This window comes from Ovis canadensis, chromosome 5, assembly GCF_042477335.2.
Source record: "Ovis canadensis isolate MfBH-ARS-UI-01 breed Bighorn chromosome 5, ARS-UI_OviCan_v2, whole genome shotgun sequence".
Classification (NCBI taxonomy): domain Eukaryota; kingdom Metazoa; phylum Chordata; class Mammalia; order Artiodactyla; family Bovidae; genus Ovis; species Ovis canadensis.
This window is the reverse complement of record NC_091249.1, coordinates 52086675-52109782: the sequence shown is the minus strand read 5'-3', so window position 1 is coordinate 52109782 and position 23108 is coordinate 52086675. Positions and strand designations below refer to the sequence as shown.

Below are 23108 nucleotides of genomic sequence, written 5' to 3'. Positions count from 1 at the left end.
ACCATGCAAGCTTCTTGTGTGCAAGGCCTCTCTATTTGCAAAAGAAGCAGACGGGGAGACTAGTAGTCAGCATGAGGCTCAGCTCCGGCACTCCCCACTCCCAGGGCCTCTATTTATCAAGCATGGCAGGCCTCACCACCTGCATCTCCTGCTGTGGGAAGAAAGGAGGAGGAAAAAGTGTCCCTCATCTCAACATCCCTGGGCATCAAATTAGGTCGTCTTGCATCTCTTCTAAGCCCTGGATCTCTTTGGATTTGACAGTCGTTTAAAGAAAATGCCAAGAAATAGGAGGGAACTTAGGCTGCACACGATGCAGACTGCAGGCTGCAGTGGGCTATCTTCTGTTAGGAGGAGAACAAGCAAGGCATGGCAGGAAGGGTAGGTGGTAGAGGCTAGGTGTGGGGGCAGCCTTTGCCTGATGCCAATGAGGAAGAGGTCTCAGGTATGGGGAAAGGAGGATGCTACAGATAGCTTCCACGTGATTTTTGGCTTGGCTCCATGGATACTGGTGATCCCTACACTTAGGTGAGAAGAGAACCCTGTCAGGGAGCACGTGGAGAACTGGGAGATGATTTTGGCTTTGGACATGTTAGCTTTCAATAGAATTATCCTGGAGGCAGTTGAATGTTTGAGTATGAATTTCAGAAGAGAGGGTCAACCAGCTGTCTATTGGTGAGCTGTTCACACAGAGGCTGCCGGGATCTGATTTGGGCTGGCTGCAGAGGGTTCACAAGCAGCAGCCTCAGTCTCCTTCACTTAGGCCATTTCAGTTGGGAGTCCTGTCCAGCCTGTCAGGCCTACAGCCCCACAGACCATGTGCACTCCTCAGTACCCAGGCTCCTCGCCCACTCTAGGCCTGCTGGGAGCTTCCCTCAAAGGCCCTGGGAAGCGGGGGCACCCCACCATGCCTGGACAGCTGCCTACCCACTGAGCATCCTCCTTACTGGGCCTTCTGCCTAACTGTGCCACCCAGAAGAACCACCCAGAAAAATCCATTAGTTCAGCTCCCTCAGCAATAACAAATGTCTTCTTCATCTGGCTCGAGTTACCCAGACAGATAATTTTTACAGTCATACCCCATGATGACCATCAGAAAACCATGGTGCTGCTTTAGCTTTCAGATCCAGGAAGAGCGTGGCTTACTCTCCCACTCTTGGGGCCCTTTCCTGCCATGCCGCACACCTCAGTCTGAGGCCCAGGACAGCGAGCAGCCTTGTGGGGCCAATCACAGGCCTTCTCTAGCCTGGTGAGAGCAGAGAACCCAGGGGTCAGTTTGCTGGGCCTCCTCCCTTGTAGAGCCAGGGGAGCAAGACCCCAGGGTGCCGGTGGAGTTCCTGTTCCCACACCCTCACTCACCCTCCAGCGCAGAGGATCCAAACACCGACCAGCCTCACAAAGTTCCCAGGCACCGTCAGCCCCACAGAGGAGCTGCGAGGAGAGCAGGATGTATGTTTAGCCATGAGGGGTCTGAGGTAGTGGTGAGACACCCACATGTAGGTGTTGGAGGCGGTTGGACGTGCAATGCGGTGTTTCAGGCCTTGGCTGAGATCATGGACCTGGAGGCTGGTTACACTGTTTACACTACCGTGAGGAGATGTTGCCAGTTATGGGGGTGCCAGAATCTTAGCCTGGCCAGTGAATACAGTCCTGAGCCATTCCAGCATGAAACTCTAGGTCTCTGTCTGGTATCAGGAAAACTCGAGGGCCTCAAGGGCTGTGTAACTGGCATGGATCTCTGCTCTCCAAACTCAGGGGTGGAACTTCCCTGATGGTCCAGTGGTTAAAGAATCTGTCTGCCAGTGCAGAGGACGCAGGTTCAATCCCTAGTCTGGGGAGATTCCATAGGCCTTGAGGCAACTAAGCCCATATACCACAACTACTTAGAGTCCCATGCTCCAGAGTCCAAGAGCGGCAACCACTAAAGCCTGTATACCTAGAGCCTGTTCTCACTGTGGTGGCGTCTCTTCCTGCAGACCATGGGCTCTAGAGTGTGGGTTCAGTAGCTATGGTACATGGGTTTAGTTGTCCCTTGGCGTGTGGAATCTTCCTAGACCAGGGATTGAACCCATGTCCCCTGCATTATCAGGTGAATTCTTAACCACTGGACCGCCAGGGAAGTCCCAGAAGTTTCCAAGTTTGATGTAGCCCAATTTGTTTATTTTTAAATAAACAGTATTTTATTTAAAATACTGTTCAAAATATTTTAAATACTGTTAAATATTTATTTAACAGTAGTCGCCCCCACTCATTGCAACTAGAGAAAGTCCATGCACATCAATTACGACCCAGCATAGCCAAAAATAAACAAATAAGTAAATATTTATTTAAAAAAAGAAACTCAGGGGAGCATCATTTTTACGGTCAGATGGTTTTAAACAAAGGCACCAAGGCTACACAATGGGGAAAAGATAATCTCTTCAATAAATGCTATAGAGAAAAATTGGATATCCACATGCAAAAGAATGAAGTTGGGCCCTTACCTTATATAATGTATATAAATTAGCTCAAAAGGTTAAAAGTTAACTTAATGGTCAAATAGGTAAAAATGAACAAGTTGGGCTACATCAAACTTGGAAACTTCTGGGACTTCCCTGGTAGTCCAGTGGTTAAGAATTCGCCTGACAATGCAGAGGACACGGGTTCAAGGAAGATTCCACACGCCAAGGGACAACTAAACACATGCACCACAGCTACTGAACCCACACTCTAGAGCCCATGGTCTGCAGGAAGAGAAGCGGCCACCATGAGAAGTCCATGTGCCACAATTGCAGGGCGGTCCCTGCTCGCCACAACTGGAGAAAGCCCAGGCACAGCCACAAAAAGCCAGTTCAGCCAAAAATAAAATTAAATAAGTAAGTAAAATTTTAAAGAAACTTCTGCACAGCAAAGCAAATTATCAACAGAGACAGAAGGCAACCTACAGAATGGGAGAAAATACTTGCAAACTCTACACCTAAAAATGGGATAATATCCAGAATATATAAAGAACTCTAAAACAGCAATAGAGACTGAGACATAGAGAACAGACTTATGGACACAATGGGAGAAGGAGAGGGTGGAGAAAATTGAGAGTAGCATTGAAACATACATGTTACCATATATAAAATTAATAGCCAGTGGAAATTTGCTGTATGATGCAGGGAACTCAGTCCAGTGCTCTGTAACAATCTACTGGGGTGGGTTAGGGTGGGAGGTGGGAGGAAGGTTCAAGAGGGAGGGAACATATGTATACCTATGGCCAATTCATGCTGATGTATGGCAGAGCCAAATGCAACATTTTAAAGCAATTATCCTTCAACTAAAAATAAATAAATAGAAAACCCCTACAGCTCAGCAACAAAAGAACAATTCAACTTAAAACTGGGCAAAAGATCTGAATAGACATTTCTTCAAAGAAGATATATAAATAGCTAACAGGTACACAACATCACTAATTATTAGAGAAATGCAAGTCAAAACCACAAGATATCACCTCATACCCATTAGGATGGCCACTATGAAAAAAAAAAAAAAGACAGAAAGTAACAAGTGTTGGCAAGGATGTGGAGAAATAACAAAACACACGTACACTGTTGGTGGGGATATAAAATAATGTAGCCACTATAGAGAACAAAATAGCATTTCCTCAAAAAATTAAAAATAGAATTACCATATGATCCAACAATTCTACTTGTGAGTATGTTTCCCAAACAATTGAAAAAGGATCCTGAAGAGATACTTGCACACCTATGTTATTGAAGCATTGTTCACGAGAGGTAGAAGAAACCCAAGTGTCCATCAACTAATAAGATGAATGGATGAAGATAGGACTTCCCTGGTGGTCTAGTATTTAAAAATCCACCTTCTAATGCAGGGGATGAGGGTTCAATCTGTGGTCAGGGATCTAAGATCCCATATGCCCGTGGGGCAACCGAGCCTACACACCACAATTAGAGAGCCCATGTACCACAGTGAAGACCCCGAACAGCAAAAAAAAAAAAAAAAAAAGATGGATGGATGAAGAAAATGTGGCAGACACACACAATGGACTATTGTTCAGTCGCTCAGTCCTGTCCGACTCTTGGCGACCCCGTGGACTGCACACGCCAGGCTTCCCTGCCCTTCACTATTTCCCGGAGTTTGCTCAGATTCATCTCCATTGAGTTGAAGATGTCATCCAACCATCTCATCCTCTGTGGCCCCTTCACCTCCTGCCCTCAGTATTTCCCAGCATCAGGGACTTTTCCAGTGAGTCGGCTCTTCACATCAGGTGGCCAAAGTACTGGGGCTTCAGCTTCAGCATTAGTCCTTCCAAAGAATACCCAGGGTTGACTTCCTTTAGGACTGACTGGTTTGATCTCCTTGCTGTCCAAGGGACACTCAAGAGTCTTCTCCGACACCACAGTTCAAAAGAATCAATTCTTCGGCACTCAGCCTTCTTTATTGTCCAGCTCTCACATCCGTACATGACTACTGGAAAAACCATAGCTTTGACTATACCAACCATTATTCAGCCTTAAAGAAGAAGGACTTCCCTGGTGGTACAGTGGAGAAGACTCCGTCTGCCAATACAGGGGACACGTATTCAATCCTGTTCCAGGAAGATCCCACACGCCACAGAGTAACTAAGCCTGTGCACCACACCTGCTAAGCCCACACTCTGGAGCCCATGCTCTGCAGCAAGAGGTGCCACCGCAGTGGGAAGCCCACGCCCCACAGCTGGAGAGCAGCCTCCACTCCCCACAGCTGGAGAAATCCCGGCAACACAACGAAGACTCAGCACAGGCAAAGATTACTCAAGTGTTGGCAGTGGCTGACTCTTTGTGATCCTACAAACTGTAGCCCACCAGGCTCCTCTGTCCATGGGATTCTCTAGGCAAGAATACTGGAGTGGGTTGCCATTCCCTTCTCCAGGGGATCTTCCTGACCCAGGGATCAAACCCAGATCTCCCGCATTGCAGACAGATTCTTTACCATTGAGCCACCAGGGAATAAATTTAAATATATATATTTATTTTATATATATATGTAAAGTTTTTTTAAGGAAATGAAGTCTTATCATATGTTGAGACGTGGATGAACCTTGAGGACGTTATGCTAAATGAAAGAAGCCAATTACAAAAAGACAAATACTGCATGATTCCATGTGTCTGAGATACCTGAAATCGTTAAACTCTTAGAAACGCAAAGCAGAACGGCAGTTTCCAGGGGCTGGAGAGAAGGGCAGAATGGGAGTTGTTCAGTAGATACAGAATTTCAGTTTTGGAAGCTGAAAAGTTCTAGAAATTTGTTGCATGACAGTGTGTGTTTAATTAGCACTACTATACTATACACATAAAGAAGGCTGAGACAGTAAATTTTATGTTTGGAACCACAATAAAAACATTTTTAACTACAAACTCAGTAGTGCAAGAAATAGCAGGTTTCTCACTTTTTAACGTTTGTTTAACCTCCTAAGCTCAAGCCCCCCAGTCCATAAGGCTGACATGAAATTCATTCTTAACTCACCCATGGGGTTTGCAAAGGTCTCAGAGTCTAATGTGTAACTAAGGGGCCTCCTCCCCCCTACAGGGGTCTCTCTCTTCCTCAGAAACCCTCCGTCCTCCCCATCCAGGACGCTCCCCCTAACAAAAGTCGGAAGCACCATTGACCTGGGGCTGCCTCTGCTTTTCTGCTCTGTCCCAGACCCCCATTTCAGGGGCACAAATGGTAGTGTGTGTGTGTGTGTGTGATAGGCGCTTGGACATGTCTGACTCTGCGATCCCATGGACTGTAGCTCACCAGGCTTCTCTGTCCATGGGATTCTCCAGGCAAGAATACTGGAGTGGGTTGCCATGCCCTTCTCCAGGGGATCTTCCTTATGCAGGGATCAAACCCAGGCCTCCTGCATTGCAGGCAGACTCTTTACCATTTGAGCTACCCAGGAGGCCCACAAGTGGGGATGACTACCTGCTTAAAAATGAAGAGAACAATAAAGGGAAACGCACACAGGCGCACTAATTTCTCAGTGAGCCATCCTGCCACAGACCTGGTTCATGGCTAGTCTCTGCCTCTGCTCTGCGATTGTTCCAGGAATTTTCGAGGGGGTTTAAAGTTGGCTTTTTTTTTTAAGTATTTTTTTTTATGTGGACCATTTCTAAAGTTTATTGAATTTGTTACAATATTGGTTCTGTTTTCTGTTTTAGTTTTTTGGCTCTGAGGCATGTGGGATCTTAGCTCCCCCACCAGGGATCAAACCTAAAACCCCTGCATTGGAAAGCAAAGTCCTAACCACTGGAACATCAGGGAAATCCCCTTAAAGTTGACTTTTACAGGAAAGAACAGTGCTTATGACACAGGCTGTTCCTCAGTTGCCTCCGGGCCCAGCCCAGAGCTGGGAGCACACTGAGGGAGGGGCAGGATGAAGAGAGGTATAAATTACAGTCTAATGCCTGTGACTTCGTTTCTGCACACCTTCTCCAGCACCTGAGAAAACAGGAGAAAGAACCAGAGGTAGTTAGACTAACGGGGAGTGAAAAGACAGCCAGGGAGGGGAAGGCAAGGAGGCATGAGCTCCGCCCTCCACTCCAAGGCCAGGTGAGCTGTTCTCTGAGCCCTGCCGCCTGTGCCGGTACCCAGAGCCCTCTCCTTCTTCAGCATCTCGGTCACTCTGGTCTTGGGGGCTGATATAGGCCCCGGGGCAGAAGGCGAAGGCAGGATGGTCTACATCAGATTCGGAAAGTGCAAAACCATGTGAATGAGACTGGATAGCAAAAAGCACGTGCATCAGTGTGCACATTATGTGCAATAAATCACAAACTGTATGTGTCTCCCTAGAGCTGTGGGGAAGGGGAGGGAGGTGCCACAGTGTTTAGTGAACAGAGGAAGGAGGTAGGTGGAGAGGACAGAGCCTGTTATCACTGAGTTTAAGCATCTGAGATGCCATGATAGTGTCTTTTGGAGAAGGGCATCAGATGGTAAAGAATCGCCTGCAATGCGGAAGACCTGGGTTTGATCCCTGGGTTGGGAAGAAGCCCTGGAGGAAGGCATGGCAACCCACTCCAGTATTCTTGCCTGGAGAATCCCATGGACAGAGAAGCCTGGTGGGCTACAGTCCATGGGGTTGCAAAGAGTCAGACACGACTTAGCGACTAAGCATGTACACACGACAGTGTCTTTATGTGGTGTGCTCTCTCTGCTGCTTTATTTTAGTGAATATTAAAAAGCATTTGTCCAGGCTTTCATAAGATAACTGCCATCCTCAGCCTAATTTTTCTTGTAAGTCTGAAGTTTCTCAGTGGCAATCTCCTGCCTCAGGAGTTTCTAGGCAGTATACAGTTTTGAATGGGAAAGGACTTGTGAATGAAATAATAAACAGATAATTGAATAACTAAATGAATGAGTGGGGGATGAGAATGCAACCAATAAGGATGATCCAGGGGAGCGGGGGTAAGGGAGGGGCAGGAGACAGAGCTTCACACTCCTCTCCACTCTCCCAGCCAGGAAGGTGGTGGGCAGGCTATCCCCCTGGCTGCTGCAATGCGTGTGAGTTGGAGGCAGCTGGCAGCAGGCAGGCTGTCCCCAAGCCCACTGGCTTCCCATCTTAAAGAGTCCATCCTTGTTTTCCTGTCTAGGCCCCCCTGGACGGCGTGGCAAGCCCGGAAGAAGAGGTGATCCCGGTGAGTCCCAGGTTTTCTTAGTTCCTAAACCTCGACCTGGAAGTCTGCCCTTGACCTGGAACCTGGCTGGAGGTGCCAGTCCCTGCACCAGCCCATAACCAAGGACCAGGTCTCTGTCTCCCCCTCCACTTCCAGCCACTGTCCCCAGAGCTGCAGTGCCCAGTGCTGCCTTCTTGACATCATTCCAGTGTCACAGTTCCAGTGACAGTCCCCTCTATGCCCTCGGCCACTTCCGGAACCTCATTATCAGCCTCAGAAATTTTAATCCCCCATCTCCCACTCTGAAATGACCTCCTGTCTTTGTGGGAATAAATGGTGATTCCACCACACAAGATGGTTCTCCTCTGTGTCCCTGTCCCTCCACAGACTTGGCCGGTCCTTCCCTTGGCAGAGCCACCAGGAGAAGACCCTTTCACTTTCCTGCCATACAAGCTGCAGACCAGCGTGCCCTTGCTGCCAGCCTCCCTCCTGCCATCTTCCTTTCACCCAAAATGCACTCTTTCATACCCTTCCCCCAACTCACCGTGAAGCTTCCCTCAGAGGCTGCACACCCCTGTTGGGCTCCCATCTCCTCCACCTTGCCTTCCACTCCTCCCAGCCCCTCCAGTCTCTTCTCACTGCCGCTCCATTCACATCATTTTGGCCAAAGGTTACCACTGACCTCCTGGTGGCCACACGGGCAGACGCAAATGCATTGCTGTCTCTCTTCCTGAGCCTCACATTGGCTGTTCCCCCTGGCCCCCCACTGACTCTAGCCTATGTTTTCACCCACATCTCTGACCCCTTCTCATATACCTTTCCTATGGGACCCCACTTGCCTCTTAAATGGATTTGCCTTTGACCTTCTTTCTCTCCCACCCCTGTGGCTCTGGCACCCCCATAATGCTGATAACGCCCCTCTTCCTTCCTCTAGCCAAGTCATCCCCTCTCGACCCAGAGATTGAACCTGGCCCCACTGAACCCAGCACATCCCCTAGCCTGCTTTCATCCAGCTCCCCATTGCAGGGAGGGGACCTCCAGCCACCTGCTTCCCTATGCAGACAAGGGGCATCCTCCTTGATCCCTCCCTCCCCACTCCCACACCAAACCCCCCATCTGTCCACCTCAGTCTGTCTCAGCACAGCCTCATTGGCATAGTTCTCACCACTACTCCTCCCATGCCCCCCACCTCCAGCTATATCCAGGGTCCTCCTCCTCTGAACCTGTGCTCATATCCTCCCCCACCCAGATCTCTCCTCCTGTACCTGGACTATAACCCCAAGTTCACTATACTTTGTCCTTTTGGCCTAGCTCAAGCATCTCCTCCAAAGTCTTATCTAATCCTTCTGGCTGGGGATAAGTCTAGAGCACGCAGTTAACAGCCTGGTGCAGAGGAGCCTCCAAGGAATGGAAATGCACAGAACCATGAATGAATGAATGCACGCATGCTCAGCCCCTAGGCAACTTCATAAGGAGACCATGGTGGTAACCATGCTCCACCATCAGGAGGACCCCAGGCAGACTGACTCTGGGAGAAACAAGGCAGGCTCTCTGTGAAGCTCAGATTCTTCTTCCTGGCCCTGGGCATGGGCCTCCTGTCCCCTTGATTTGCTGCATGCTTACCCAGTCTAGTTCCTTACAAGATAAACTCCCCAGAGTCCACTGGCAGGAAATGCCTTTCATGGTACTCTGTTTGCTTTGACTTCCAGAAACTGGAGACTATTTTGTATTTGATTATAATGGATTTTCTGTGTAATCACCCCCCCTGCACCACTCCCTGCCAAATACACACTTCATCACTCAGTTCTCATTTCTGCTCTCATAGAAGATTTTATTGCCTTTTATTGTAAGCTCCTGATGTCCTTTTTGGGAGAAAAAGAGGAATAGATGGTGACTTTTTTTAGGACAAAGTATAATATTACTCAAAAACTCATCAGAATTATGACTCCAGTTCATAACTGATCTAAAAGTCAAGGGAAAATCAAGGACTCAGTGGACCCCTGACCCCATGCTGTGTCCTCTCAAGTCCTTCCTCTCATGTGATCCTCACAGAGCTCTGCAAAAGATAAGAATTTGTTATTATCCCCATTTTGTAGATAAGGAAACTGATGCTTCAGGGGGAGAAATGTCTTGTCTAAGGTCAGCTGCTGGGCAAGGGGTGGGCAGCCCCTCCTCCCCGTCACTGCCCTTTCCCACACGGTGGCCTGTGGTCTGCCCATCACAGAATGGTGTGAGTGGCACAGAGCAGACGTCCCTCTCTGATTAGCTTTGGCTGGGCCTCGTGTTTATTTCTAGATAGTTTCACATACATGCACCTCTTGGCTTTGGTTCCTTCCCCTGTACAAACCAGGCTTTTCTTGAGCCCCAGGGAGAAAAGTTTGTGTTTGTTTGCCTGGTGGGACAATATCTGGCTGAGAGGGTTTCTTGCTGCTGCTGCAAGACAGAACTGACCCAGCCCACCTGTGGAGATGGGGCCTCTCCAGCTCCCAGTGGGAGCCTTTGCCTGGAATATACTTCACAGGTCCTTCAGTGTGTTTGTAGGTTTATCATAATAGAACGGATTTTTCGTCTCCCCAGTAGCCTGTTTCTCAGCTCGGGAAGCCCAGCAGTATCCTTGGGATCCTCTTTCTAGGGAACTTAAGCAGGATTTTTTTCTCCTTCTGGCTTCCCCTTTCTCCATGAGCATCGATCAGTCTTTCCTGGCTCCCCCAGCCCTAGATGCCTCCCTCGATCCCAGAACTCCCTGAAGTGCTGGTGGTCTGCTCTGCAAACATGTCCTTCTCCACCAAAGTATGGGCTCCTCAGAGCAGGAGTTTGACCCCAAGCACTAAAGAGATGACCAATAAATTCTTATTGACAGGAAATAGGGAGGAAAGGGAGGAGAGAGAGAGAGAAAGAAAGGCTGATGGGCAAATGAAGGATAAAGGGTTAGGAGGCAGGAAGGGACCAGGATGAAAACAAATTTTGCTTGGCTGTGCTAAATCTATAGAGACAAATGGAGCCACTCACCAGATCTCTGCAGGTGCCAGCCTTAGATCAGCAGTTTTAGTGTTAAGGTTTTCTATCTACCCTGGTCCACTTTCTAAAAATACAGCAGAAGCACTGCCGGAATGGTAGAGTAAGGACCTCTGAAAATCAACTCCTCCATAAAAGCCACAAGAACGCTAGGAAGAAAGTGACCTTTTCCGAATTCTGAAAATCAATGTCTGGTAACAACCTAAGAAATGTTAACTTTATAAAAAAAGGTCTGAACCTTGCTGAGAGCAGTGAGGTTTGTAGCTTTTTAATTTGCTCATCTCCCCAGCCCCATGGTAACCCTAAAACCATCACACCCTCACAATCACAATACCTGTGAAAATGAGCAGCCACGGGAGATGGCAGAACAAGTTTGAAGCTCCTCAAGTGCTCATTCTCCAAAACCTGTCACTGTCAGCTCCCTGGAAAAGCCCATACACATGACTCGTCTTTTTTTTTTTTTTTTTTTTTTGAACTGATGCAGAGCTCACTCACTGGGAAAAACCATATCCTAAGAGTGTTTGCCAGAAACACTCAGCAACAACTGTTTAACATTGCAGCTGCCTAAGGTGGCAATACCAGTTGGAGCAACAAGAAGCTGACCCAGCAACTTAAATGAAAATCAAGGGGATGAACTGTCCAAAGAAGCTTTAAAACGCTCCAACAGATACCTGGGGATCTAGAATACACATGCCTGTGTAGGGAAAGACCTAAAAGAACCCCAGTCTCTCACCTCTCACTGACCTTGAGGCTCCATTCAAGCAAAAAGTGAAGGCAAAGGCAGAGTTGTAACCTGATAGAGTGTTGAAATTATGCTCAACACACACAAAGAGTCCCTTGGCACAGAATGGGAGATCTACCAGTTCAAGGCATTAAAGAAAACCTCTGTCCTAAGCTGACAGTTAAGCAAACTAAGCAGAGAATTCAGTAACTGCCATAACAAAGAGTACACATTTCAGAGAAAATGGATACACATTCAGCTCAGAAAAGCCCCTGAACAAACAACAACAACAAACTCTGGAAAGGAGGAGGAGCATCTAATTTCTAGAGTGGCCACATTAGGCTATTTGAAATACTGTTTTTAACAAAAATTATGAGACACACAAAGATATAAGAAAGTGTGGAAAGGGGAAACGATGGGGAAAAGCAGTTAAAACTATCAGTGAGTAAGCCCAGATGAACTTACTAGACAAAGATTTTATAATGGCTATTGCAAATATGTTCAAATAACTAAATGTAATCATGTCTAAATAATTAAAAGAAACTATAAAAATTATGTACCACCAAATGGAGATTACCAATAAAAAGACAGAAAGTATTTTTAAAGGAACAAAATAGAAATTCTGAAGCTGTAAAGTACAATACTGAAATGATTAATTCACTAATATGGCTCAAAAGTAGATTTGGGCTGGCAGAAGAACCAGCATACTTGAAGATATGTCAACTGAGATGATCCTGTCTAAGGAAGAGCGCCTTCTCCACACACACGTGAAAGAAAGAATCTTGAAAGCAGTGAAAGAACAATGACTCATCACAGAAACGGAATCCTTGATAAGATTAATAGCTGATTTCTTATCAGAAACACAAAAGTCGTAAGGCAGTTGGTATGACATATTCAAAGTAATAGGAAAAAAAATTGTCAACAAAGAACTCTATAACAAGAAAAACTATTCTTGAAAAGTGAAAGAGAAACTGAGACATGCCCAGGAAAGCAAAATGAAGAGAATTCATCACTAGCAGTCTGCTCTACAAGAAATATTAAAGGGATTCCTTCAGTCTAAAAATTAAGGACATTAGACATTAATTTAAATCCACACACACAGAATTAAAGAGTTTCAGTGAAATAACAGATAAATATGAAAGAGTATAAATGTACTTTTCTTTTTCATTTTTGGCTGTACTGTGTGGCATATGGGATCTTAGTTCCTCAACCAGGGATCAAACCCACACCCCCTGCAAGGGACCCAGGTTCGATCCCTTGTCAAAGAATTAAGATCCCACATGCTGCATTAGCAGGCAAAAATAAAAAGATATAAGACAGACAGAAATTAAGTAGCAAATTGATACACATAAGTCCTACCTTCTGAGAAATTATACTAAGCATAAATAGATTTTTCTATAGATCTAAGAATCAGACCCAGACATATTACAGCAAAATACTGAAAGTCAAAGAGGAAGTCTTGAAAGTAGCAAGAGAGAAATGACTCATCCATACAAGAGAACTTCAATAACATAAAAACCCTGACTTCCCACCAGAAATAATAGAGGCTAGAAGGCAATCGGATGACCTGACCTATTCAAACAACAAAAAAATACAAACTACCAACCTAGAAGCATACATCCAGCAAAACTCTCTTTCAGAAATGAAAGGTAGGGCTTCCCTGGTGGCTCAGCGGGAAGAATCATTCTGCCAGTGCAGGAGAGTTGGGTTGATCCCTGATCCAGGAAGATCCCACATGCCGCAGAGCAACTAAGCCTTTGCACCACAACTATTGGGCCTGTGTCTAGAGCCTGGGAGCCACAACTGCTGAACCCCATTCACCCTAGAACCTGTGCTCCACCACGATGAGGAGCCCAAACAGCACAACTGGAGAGCAGCCCCTGCTTGCCGCAGCTAGAGAAAATCCCTCATAGCAATGAAGACCCAGTGCAACCAACAGTAAAAGTACATACACACATACATGAAATTATTTTTAAAAGACACATTCTGTTTTTTTTTTAAATGAAGGATAATGAAAATTTTGCTTTATTGACAACGCCAAAGCCATTGACTGTGTGGATCACAACAAACGGGAAAATTCTTCAAGAGTTGGGAATACCAAACTACCTGAGCTGCCTCCTGAGAAATCTGTATGCAGGTCAAGAAGCACCAGTTAGAACTGGACATGGAACAATGGACTGGTTCCAAATCAGGAAAGGAGTACGTCAAGGCTGTATACTGTCACCCTGCTTATTTAACTTATATGCAGAGTACATCATGAGAAACACTGGGCTAGATGAAGCACAAGCTGAAATCAAGATTGCTGGGAGAAATATCAATAACCTCAGATATGCAGATGACACCACCCTTATGGCAGAAAGCAAAGAACTGAAGAGCGTCTTGATGAAAGTGAAAGTGGAGAGTGAAAAAGTTGGCTTAAAATTCAACATTCAGAAAACTAAGATCAAGGCATCCAGTCCCATCACTTCATGGCAAATAGATGGGGAAACAGTGGAAACAGTGACAAACTTTTTATTTTGGAGCTCCAAAATCACTGCAGGTGGTGACTGCAGCCATGAAATTAGAAGACGCTTACTCCTTGGAAGGAAAGTTATGACCAGCCTAGACAGCATGTTAAAAAGCAGTGTCATTACTTTACCAACAAAGGTCCATCTAGTCAAAGCTATGGTTTTCCCAGTGGTCATGTATGGATGTGAGAGTTGGACTGTGAAGAAAGCTGAGCGCCGAAGAATTGATGCTTTTGAACTGTGGTGTTGGAGAAGACTCTTGAGAGTCCCTTGGACTTCAAGGGGATCCAACCAGTCCCTCCTAAAGGAACTGAGTCCTGAATGTTCATTGGAAGGACTGATGCTAAAGCTGAAACTCCAATACTTTGGCCACCTGATGTGAGGAACTGACTCATCTGAAAAGACCCTGATGCTGGGAAAGATTGAAGGCAGGAGGAGAAGGGGACAACAGAGGATGAGATGGTTGGATGGCATCACTGACTCGATGGACCTGAGTTTGATTAAGCTCTAGGAGTTGGTGATGGACAGGGAAGCCTGGCATGCTGCAGTCCATGGGGTCGCAAAGAGTCAGACATAACTGAGCGACTGAACTGAACTGAACTGAAAGAAAATTACACGATGATGATGGTTACACAATTCTGTGAATATATCAAAAATTACTTGTTTATGCTTAAGAGTGAATTTCATGGTATATGAATTACACTTCAATAGAACTAGTTTCTTTTTTTCTTTAATCCAATGAGTTTACTTTCCACTTAGGCTTCTAATTAGCACCACTGCCTGCCCTGCACAGAGTCTGACTAGGGTGATTGCCAGAGCAAACCTCCACGCCAAAATGCTGGAGAGCCGTCTCAGGTGCCGTTTCAAAACGAGACTCTTTAAACCTGTTGTGCAGTCAGTGTTTGTTCGGCAACATGAACCAAACAATGGAAAACCACCATCTGTGTTTCTCTTCTTTCTGTGTGTCTACGTGTGTGTCTGCACAGAATGCACGCATGTGTTAGAGAGAGGAAGAACGCTGTACTGTAACTGCAGCCAGCACTGGGCTTTGGCGCCTCCTCTGAGCCACTGTTGTCCTGGGCACTTTATGTGCACACAGTATCTTAGTCAGTCCTCGTAGCAGTCCAGAGAAGCAGGATTGTTACTCCCCATGTTTCTCCCAAGCAGACTTTGCCTCCACCAGGACAGGTGCTTGCTCAAGGTCTAGAGCTCAGGAGCTGGAGAGCCAGGTTCTAAGGCCTCCACACTTTCTGGCAGTATTGCCCTGATTAAATCCAGGGCCTGAGGCCTGACCTAAGCACTTGGCTTGCTGACTCAGTACTGGCTCTCGATTTTCCAGCCTCCAAGCCTCATTTCATCTACCTGCAAACTCAGTTCAAAAGCCTTGGACCACTCTGCTCCCCTGGGGAAAGCCCCAGAGAAGCATGACTGAAGGTCATTTCCTCATGGGTCAGTGGGCTTCCAAGAGTCAAGAGCCAGGCCTTGGAACCCAGGCTGCTGAGTGGGAAGAGGCAGAGGCCTGGGTAGGAGCCAGAGCCTGTTGGGCAGAACAGGGAGCCGGCAGAGTGGGAGTCAGTAGTCCAGGCACAGGCCAGAGGGGCAGGTGTGGGTTGTGAGCAGGGACAGTGACCCCAGCAGCCTTATGCACCAAGGCCAGCCTCACCTCCAGTGTGCAGGCCATGTACTTGCCAGACTGTGGGAATTCTTTCCAGTTTGCTTTTCTGGGAATACAGCCTTTGGGAAACACTCAAGAAATGATCATCCCCAGAAGGGTTAGAGCTCTAGGTAGGTAGGCGTTGTAGGCCCCAGGCCCTCCGCCCACCTCTGCTTGGCTGTCAAGGAGCAGGTCCTGCACCCTTCTAACCCTGAGGCGTGAGAAGACTTGGCTCCCCACTTGGGAAACACTGTCCCTGTCAGGCTGTATCAGTTCAGTTAAAGAGGCTCCAAAGCCATCGAACCCTCTGCTCCCTCAGACCCATTTTATTTCCCACGTTATCTGACTCCTATTAATTGCTCCCACATTCCCAATAGCAAACAAAGCATATCCAGCCAATGCCTGAAACGCATACTTGAAAACCGTGTGCAGAATGGAGCCAGGCCCTGGCCGGACCACCACGTGGCCTCCTGGAGACCCTACAGCCAGCCTCACTTTCTAAGCAGGGAAACCCCTGGACAGCCCAAGCCAAGCCGTCTCCAGAGGCTGCTGGTGGCCACTGCACAAATCCTGTATGGTTTGCCCTCCATGGAGTTAACCAACCATGTATCAGAATTTTAATTTCCAGAAGGTTCCAAAAGGCAAAACTTGAATTTCCTGTGCATCAGCAACTATTTACATAGTATTTACACTGTATTTACATTGTATGAGGTATGACAAGTAATCTAGAAATGCTTTCAAATATACAAGAGGATTGCGTAGGTTATATGCAAATATAACTATTTTATACAAGGGATTTGGGCATCTTTGGATTTAGGTATCTTGGAGAGCCATGGAACCATTCCCAACCTTAGATATCAATGATTGACTCTACAATGAAGTCAGGAGTCAAGGGCTCGGCTCTCCTGACCTTCTCCCCTCCCATCCACTCAGCATGTATTTACAAAGTGCTTGTGTCTGCCAGGCCCTGTTCTAGGCCTCAGCGAAATGGTGGGAAGCCAGACACACAGAGCCCCAGCTCTCAGGGAGCTGCCTTGCTGGTGGGGCTGACAGACAATAAACAAAACACACATAAATGGATTTCAGGAGTAAAGACTGTGATAAGTGCTTGAAAGAAAATAGCAGGCAGCTGTGATGGAAGCAAGGGCAAAAGGTGAGGAGATGTCTTCAGTTTCACGGTTGTGAAGTCAGGTGTGAATGTCCTGGGTTTGGAGAGAGCTGGGCCCTTGGGGAACTGAGAGAGAGAGACAAGTGAGACCCAGTGCGTAGCTAAGCCTGATAGAGCAAGTAGCAGGGCCACACAGGAGTGCTGTGTCTCCTGAGTCTAGGTGTTGTTATTCCATGTGAATGGGAAGCCCTGGGAAGGGGTGAGCATTTTTTAAAGCCCCTCTGGGTTTCCCTGGTGGCTCGTATGGTAAAGAATCTGCCTGCAATGCAGGAGACCTGGGTTCAGTCCCTGAATGGGGATGATCCCCTGGAGGAATTCATGGCAACCCACTCCAGTATTCTTGCCTGGAGAATTCCGTGGACAGAGGAGTCTGGTGGGCTACAGTCCGTGGGGTCAAAGAGAGTCAGACACAACTGAGCGACTAAGCACACAGCACCTGCTGGTTGGTGGGACTGAGGTGCCCAGAAGAACGAGGTTGTAATGCTAGTGCCAGTGCTAAGTGATGGTGACTAGTGATGTGGTGCCAGAAGGGCTCATGAGAGGTGATGGTGTGTTTAAAGTCTCTCAGCTGGGCTAGAGGGCTTCCCTGATAATTCAGATGGCAAAGAATCCTTCTGCAATGCAGGAGAGCACAGTTAGATTCCTGGGTCAGGAAGATCCACTGGAGAAGGGATGGGCTACCCACTCCAGTATTCTTAGACCTCCCTTGTGGCTCCAGCTGGTAAAGAATCTGCCTGCAATGCAGGAGACCTGGGTTTAATCCCTGGGTTGAGAAGATCCCCTGGAAAAGGGAAAGGCTGCCCACTCCAGTATTCTGGCCTGGAGAATTCCATGGACTCTATAGTCTGGCAAAGAGCCAGACACCACTGACTTTCAGCTCACTTCACTTCAGCTGGGCTAGATGTGTCCTGTCCCACCAGTGATGGGACCGGTCTCTGGAATGCTGCCATTCCCACTCCAGCCACTCTTCTGAGGATGGTGGAAGGTGCCACCACATGGTTTGGGGTCCCATAGCTCTGCTCCCACCCACTCCAGTGTTCTTGCCTGGAGAATCCCAGGGATGGTGGGCTGCCATCTATGGGGTCGCACAGAGTCGGACATGACTGAAGCGATTTAGCAGCAGCAGCAGCAGCAGCTCTGTTTCCAGCCTGAACTGCTCGCCACTAGCTAAGTGACTTCCGACATGCCACACACCCTCACTCGGTGAATGTAAGAGCTCTTTCTGCCAAAACAGTTTGCCCTTGGTTAGACTTGAAGTCAGGCTGCCTGGATCATGCTGGGTTCCAGCAGGCCGTGACCAAGGCATAATAACCTTTCTGAGCCTCGGTTTTTTTCACCTGTAAAGTGTGCAAGTGCAGGGGCAGCAGGGGCTAAATGAGATGTTTGAGAAAAGGAGATAGTGGAGTTCCCAGAGCATGATGAGCCCTAAGTGGCTGATGGATACTTTTTCTTTTTTTTCTTTTTTTTGAGAGAACTCATTTTTAAGCTTTTGTTTTATATTGAAGTATAGCCAATTAACAATGTGATGATAGTTTCAGGTGGGCAGCATAGGGACTCAGCCATGCATGTACATGTATCCATTCTCCCCCAAACTCCCCTCCCGTCCAGCCTGCCATATAACATTGCACAGAGCTCCCTGTGCTACCCAGCAGGACCCTGCTGGTCATCCATCCTAAATATAGCAGTGTGTGCATGTTGATCCCAAACTCCCTGACCATCCCTTCCCCCATTCTTCCCACTTAGCAAGTTTGTTCTCTAACTCTGTGAGTATTTCTGTTTTAAGGATGACTTCATCTGTATCGTTTCTTTTTAGATTCCACATATAAAGGATAGCATACGATATTTCTCCTTCCCTGTCTGACTTATTTCACTCAATATGACAGTCTCTAGGTTCATCCATGTTGCTGCAAATGGCATTGTCTCATATCTTCTTTATTCATTTTATCCACATCTTTATCCATTCCTCTGTTGATGAACATTTAGGTTCCCTCCATGTCTTGTGTTGTGCTTAGTCGCTCGGTCATGTCCGACTCTTTGTGACCCCATGGACTGTAGCCTTACAGGCTCCTTTGTCCATGGGGATTCTCCAGACAAGAATACTGGAGTGGGTTGCCATGCTCTCCTCCAGAGGATCTTCCCGACCCAGGGATTGAACCCAGGTCTCCTGCACTATAGGCAGATTCTTTACCATCTGAGTCACCAGGGAAGCCCATTGTAAACGGTGCTACAATGAATATTAGGGTGCATGTATCCTTTTGGACCATGGCTTTCTCTGTATATATGCCCAGAAGTGGATTGCTGGATCATATGGTAGCTCTAGCTCTTAGTTTTTTAAGGAGCCTCCACACTGTTCTCCATAGTGGCTGTACCAAATTACATCTCCACCAAGCAGTGTGGGAGGGTTCCCTTCTCTCCACACCCTCTCCAGCATTTATTGTTTGTGGATGTTTTCTTTTTTATCATAGCCATTCTGACTGGTCTGAGGTGATACCTCCTTGTAGTTTTGATTTTATATTCTTTAATCATTAGCAATGTTGAACATATTTTCATGTGCCTTTTGGCCATCTGTATGTCTTTGGAGAAATGTCTATTTAGGTCTCCTGCCCGTTTTTTGATTGGGTTGTTTATTTTGATGATGTTAAGCCTTATGAACTGTTTGTAAATTTTGGAGACTAATCCCTTTTTGGTCACATCATTTGCAGATATTTTCTCCCAATCTGCGGGTTGTCTTTTCATTTTGTTTATTGTTTCCTTTACTGTGCAAAAGGTTTTGAATTTAAGTAGGTCCCATTTGTTTATTTTTGTTTTTATTTCCATCTTTCTGAGACATAAATTGAAAAAGAATTTGCTGCAATTTATGTCAGAGAGTGTTCTGCCTATGTTTTTCTTCCAAACTTAAAATTTTTAGTTTGTATTGGGGTATAGTGGATTAACAACGTTGTGGGAGTTTCAGGTGAACAGCAAAGGGACTCAGCCATACATATACACATATCTGTTCTCCCCTAAACCCCACTCCCATCCAGGCTGGCACATAACATTGAGTAGAGTTCCATTTTCTATACAATAAGTCCTTGTTGGTTATCCATTTTGAATGTAACAGTGTGTATATGATCTTCCCAAGGTCCCTAACTATGTCCCTCCCCCCACCCCCACTCCCGGCAACCATAAGTTCATTTCCTAAGTCTGTGAGTCTCTTTCTGTTTTGTAAGTAAGTTCATTTGTATCATTTCTTTTCCCACATATAAGGGATGGCATATGATATTTCTCCTTCCCTGACTGACTTACTTCACTCAGTATGACAATCTCTAGGTCCATCCATGTTGCTACAAATGGCCTGTGTTCATTCTTTTTAATGACTGAGTAATATTCCATTGTATATATGTACAACATCTTTACCCATTCCTTGATCAATGGGCACTGAGGTTGCTAAAATGTCCTGGCTATTGTAAACAGTGCTGCAATGAACATTGGGGTGCATGTACCCTTTTGGATCATGTTTTTTCTCCAAATATATGCCCAGGAGTGGGACTGCAGTGTCTTATTGTAGCTCTATTTTTAGTTTTGAAGGAACCTCCATACTGTTCTCCATAGTGGCTGTATCAATTTACATTCCCACCATCAGTGTAGGGGGGGTTCCCTTCTCTCCACACACTGTCCATCATTTATTGTTTGTGGATTTTTTGATGATAACCTTTCTGACCAGTGTGAGGTGATATCTCATTGTAGTTTTGATTTGCATTTCTCTAATAACTAGAGAGTTCCAGAAAAACATTGATTTCTGCTCTATTGATTATGCCAAAGCCTCTGATTGTGTGGATCACAATAAACTGTGGAAAATTCTGAAAAAGATGGGAATACCAGACCACCTGACCTGCCTCTTGAGAAATCTGTATGCAGGTGAGGAAGCTACAGTTAGAACTGGACATGGAACAACAGACTGGTTCCAAATAGGAAAAGCAGTACATCAAGGCTGTATATTGTCACCCTGCCTATTTAACATCTATGCAGAGTACATCATGAGAAACGCTGGACTGGAAGAAACACAAGCTGGAATCAAGATTGCTGGGAGAAATCTCAATAACCTCAGATATGCAGATGACACCACCCTTATGGCAGAAAGTGAAGAGGAACTCAAAAGCCTCTTGATGAAAGTGAAAGAGGAGAGTTAAAAAGTTGGCTTAAAGCTCAACATTCAGAAAACTAAGATCACAGATTCTGGTCCCATCACTTCATGGGAAATAGACGGGGAAACAGTGTCAGACTTTATTTTTAGGGGGCTCCAAAATCACTGCAGATGGTGATTACAGCCATGAAATTAAAAGACGCTTAGGGCTTGGAAGGAAAGTTATGACCAACCTAGACAGCATATTTAAAAGCAGAGACATTACTTTGCCAACAAATGTCCGTCTAGCCAAGGCTATGGTTTTTCCAGTGCTTATGTATGGATGTGAGAGGTGGACTGTGAAGAAAGCTGAGTGCCGAAGAATTGACGCTTTTGAACTGTGGTATTGAAGAAGACTCTTGAGAGTCCCTTGGACTGCAAAGAGATCCAACCAGTCCATTCTAAAGATCAGTCCTGGGTGTACTTTGGAAGGACTGATGCTAAAGCCTAAACTCTAATACTTTGGCCACTTCATGCAAAGAGTTGACTCATTGGAAAAGACTCTGATGCTGGGAGGGATTGGGGGCAGGAAGAGAAGGGGATGACAGAGGATGAGATGGCTGGATGGCATCACCGACTTGAAGGATGTGAGTTTGAGCGAACTCCGGGAGTTGGTGAAGGACAGGGAGGCCTGGCATGCTGCAATTCATGGAGTCGCAAAGAGTCAGACACGACTGAGCGACTGAACTGAATTGAATGACTAGAGAAATGCTGAACATCTTTTATGTGCATATTGGCCATCTGTATGTCTTCTTCGGAGAAACGTCTATTTAGGTCTTCTGCCTATTTTTGATTGGATTGTTTGTTTTGATGATGAGCTGTTTGTAAATTGTGGAGACTAATCCCTTGTCAGTCACATCATTTTCAAATATTTTCTCCCAGCCTGTGTGTTGTCTTTTCATTTTGTTTATTATTTCTTTTGCTGTGCAAAAACTTTTGAGTTTCAGTTAAGTTCAGTCGCTCAGTCGTGTCCAGCTCTTTGCGACCCCATGAATCGCAGCACCTGTCCATCACCAACTCCCGGAGTTCACTCAAACTCATGTCCATCAAGTCAGTGATGCCATCCAGCCATCTCATCCTCTGTTGTCCCCTTCTTCTCCTGCCCCCAATCCCTCCCAGCATCAGAGTCTTTTCCAATGAGTCAGTTCCTCACATCAGGTGGCCAAAGTATTGGAGTTTCAGCTTCAGCATCAGTCTTTCCAATGAATATTCAGGACTCAGTTCCTTTAGAATGGACTGTTGGATCTCCTTGAAGTCCAAGGGACTCTCAAGAGTCTTCTCCAACACCACAGTTTAAAAGCATCAATTCTTCGGCACTCAGCTTTCTTTATAGTCCAACTCTCACATCCATACGTGACCATTGGAAAAACCATAGCTTTGACTAGATGGACCTTTGTTGGTAAAGTAATGACACTGCTTTTTAACATGCTGTCTAGGTTGGTCATAATTTTCCTTCCAAGGAGCAAGCATCTTTGAATTTCATGGCTGCAGTCACCATCTGCAGTGATTTTGGAGCTCCAAAATATAAAGTTTGTCACTGTTTCCGCTGTTTCCCCATCTATTTGCCATGAAGTGATGGGACTGGATGCCATGATCTTAGTTTTCTGAATGTTGAGCTTTAAGCCAACTTTTTCACTCTCCTCTTTCACTTTCATCAAGAGGCTTTTGAGTTCCTCTTCACTTTCTGCCATAAGGGTGGTGTCATCTGCATATCTGAGGTTATTGAGATTTCTCCCAGCAATCTTGATTCCAGCTTGTGTTTCTTCCAGCCCAGCGTTTCTCATGATGTACTCTGCATAGAAGTTAAATAAGCAGGGTGACAATATACAGCCTTGATGTACTCCTTTTCCTAGTTGGAACCAGTCTGTTGTTCCATGTCCAGTTCTAACTGTTGCTTCCTAACCTGCATATATTTTGAGTTTAAGTAGGTCCTATTTGCTTATTTTTTTTCTTATTTCCATTTTTCTGGGAGATGAATTGAAAAAGATCTTGTGCAATTAATGTCAGAGAGTGTTCTGCCGATGTTTTCCTCTGAGAGTTTTATAGTCTCTGGCCTGTGTAGTTGGATACAAAAGTATTCTTACAAATCCACTCTAAAAATGTCAATAATCTAATAGAAAAATGGTCAAAAGATATGAATAGAGAGTACACAGAAAATACAGCTTTTAAGTATGCAAAGAGCTGTTGAGGACTTTAATAGTGATGGTCACTATTGCAGCTCCTCCTCCATCTCCTGAGCTGAACCTTACACCAGGCCACAGGCTC

The 23108-nt window shown here is 46.0% G+C and overlaps 1 protein-coding gene across 1 annotated transcript in view; it reads left to right on the top strand.

Annotated features, from left to right (window-relative positions):
* COL23A1 (collagen type XXIII alpha 1 chain) overlaps nucleotides 1-23108 on the top strand; it is a 387317-nt gene that overhangs the window by 304638 nt on the left and 59571 nt on the right. Inside the window, exon 3 of the mRNA XM_069591878.1 lies at nucleotides 7593-7637. Coding sequence (XP_069447979.1) covers nucleotides 7593-7637 — 45 coding nt within the window. The remainder of the gene's footprint in view (nucleotides 1-7592; nucleotides 7638-23108) is intronic.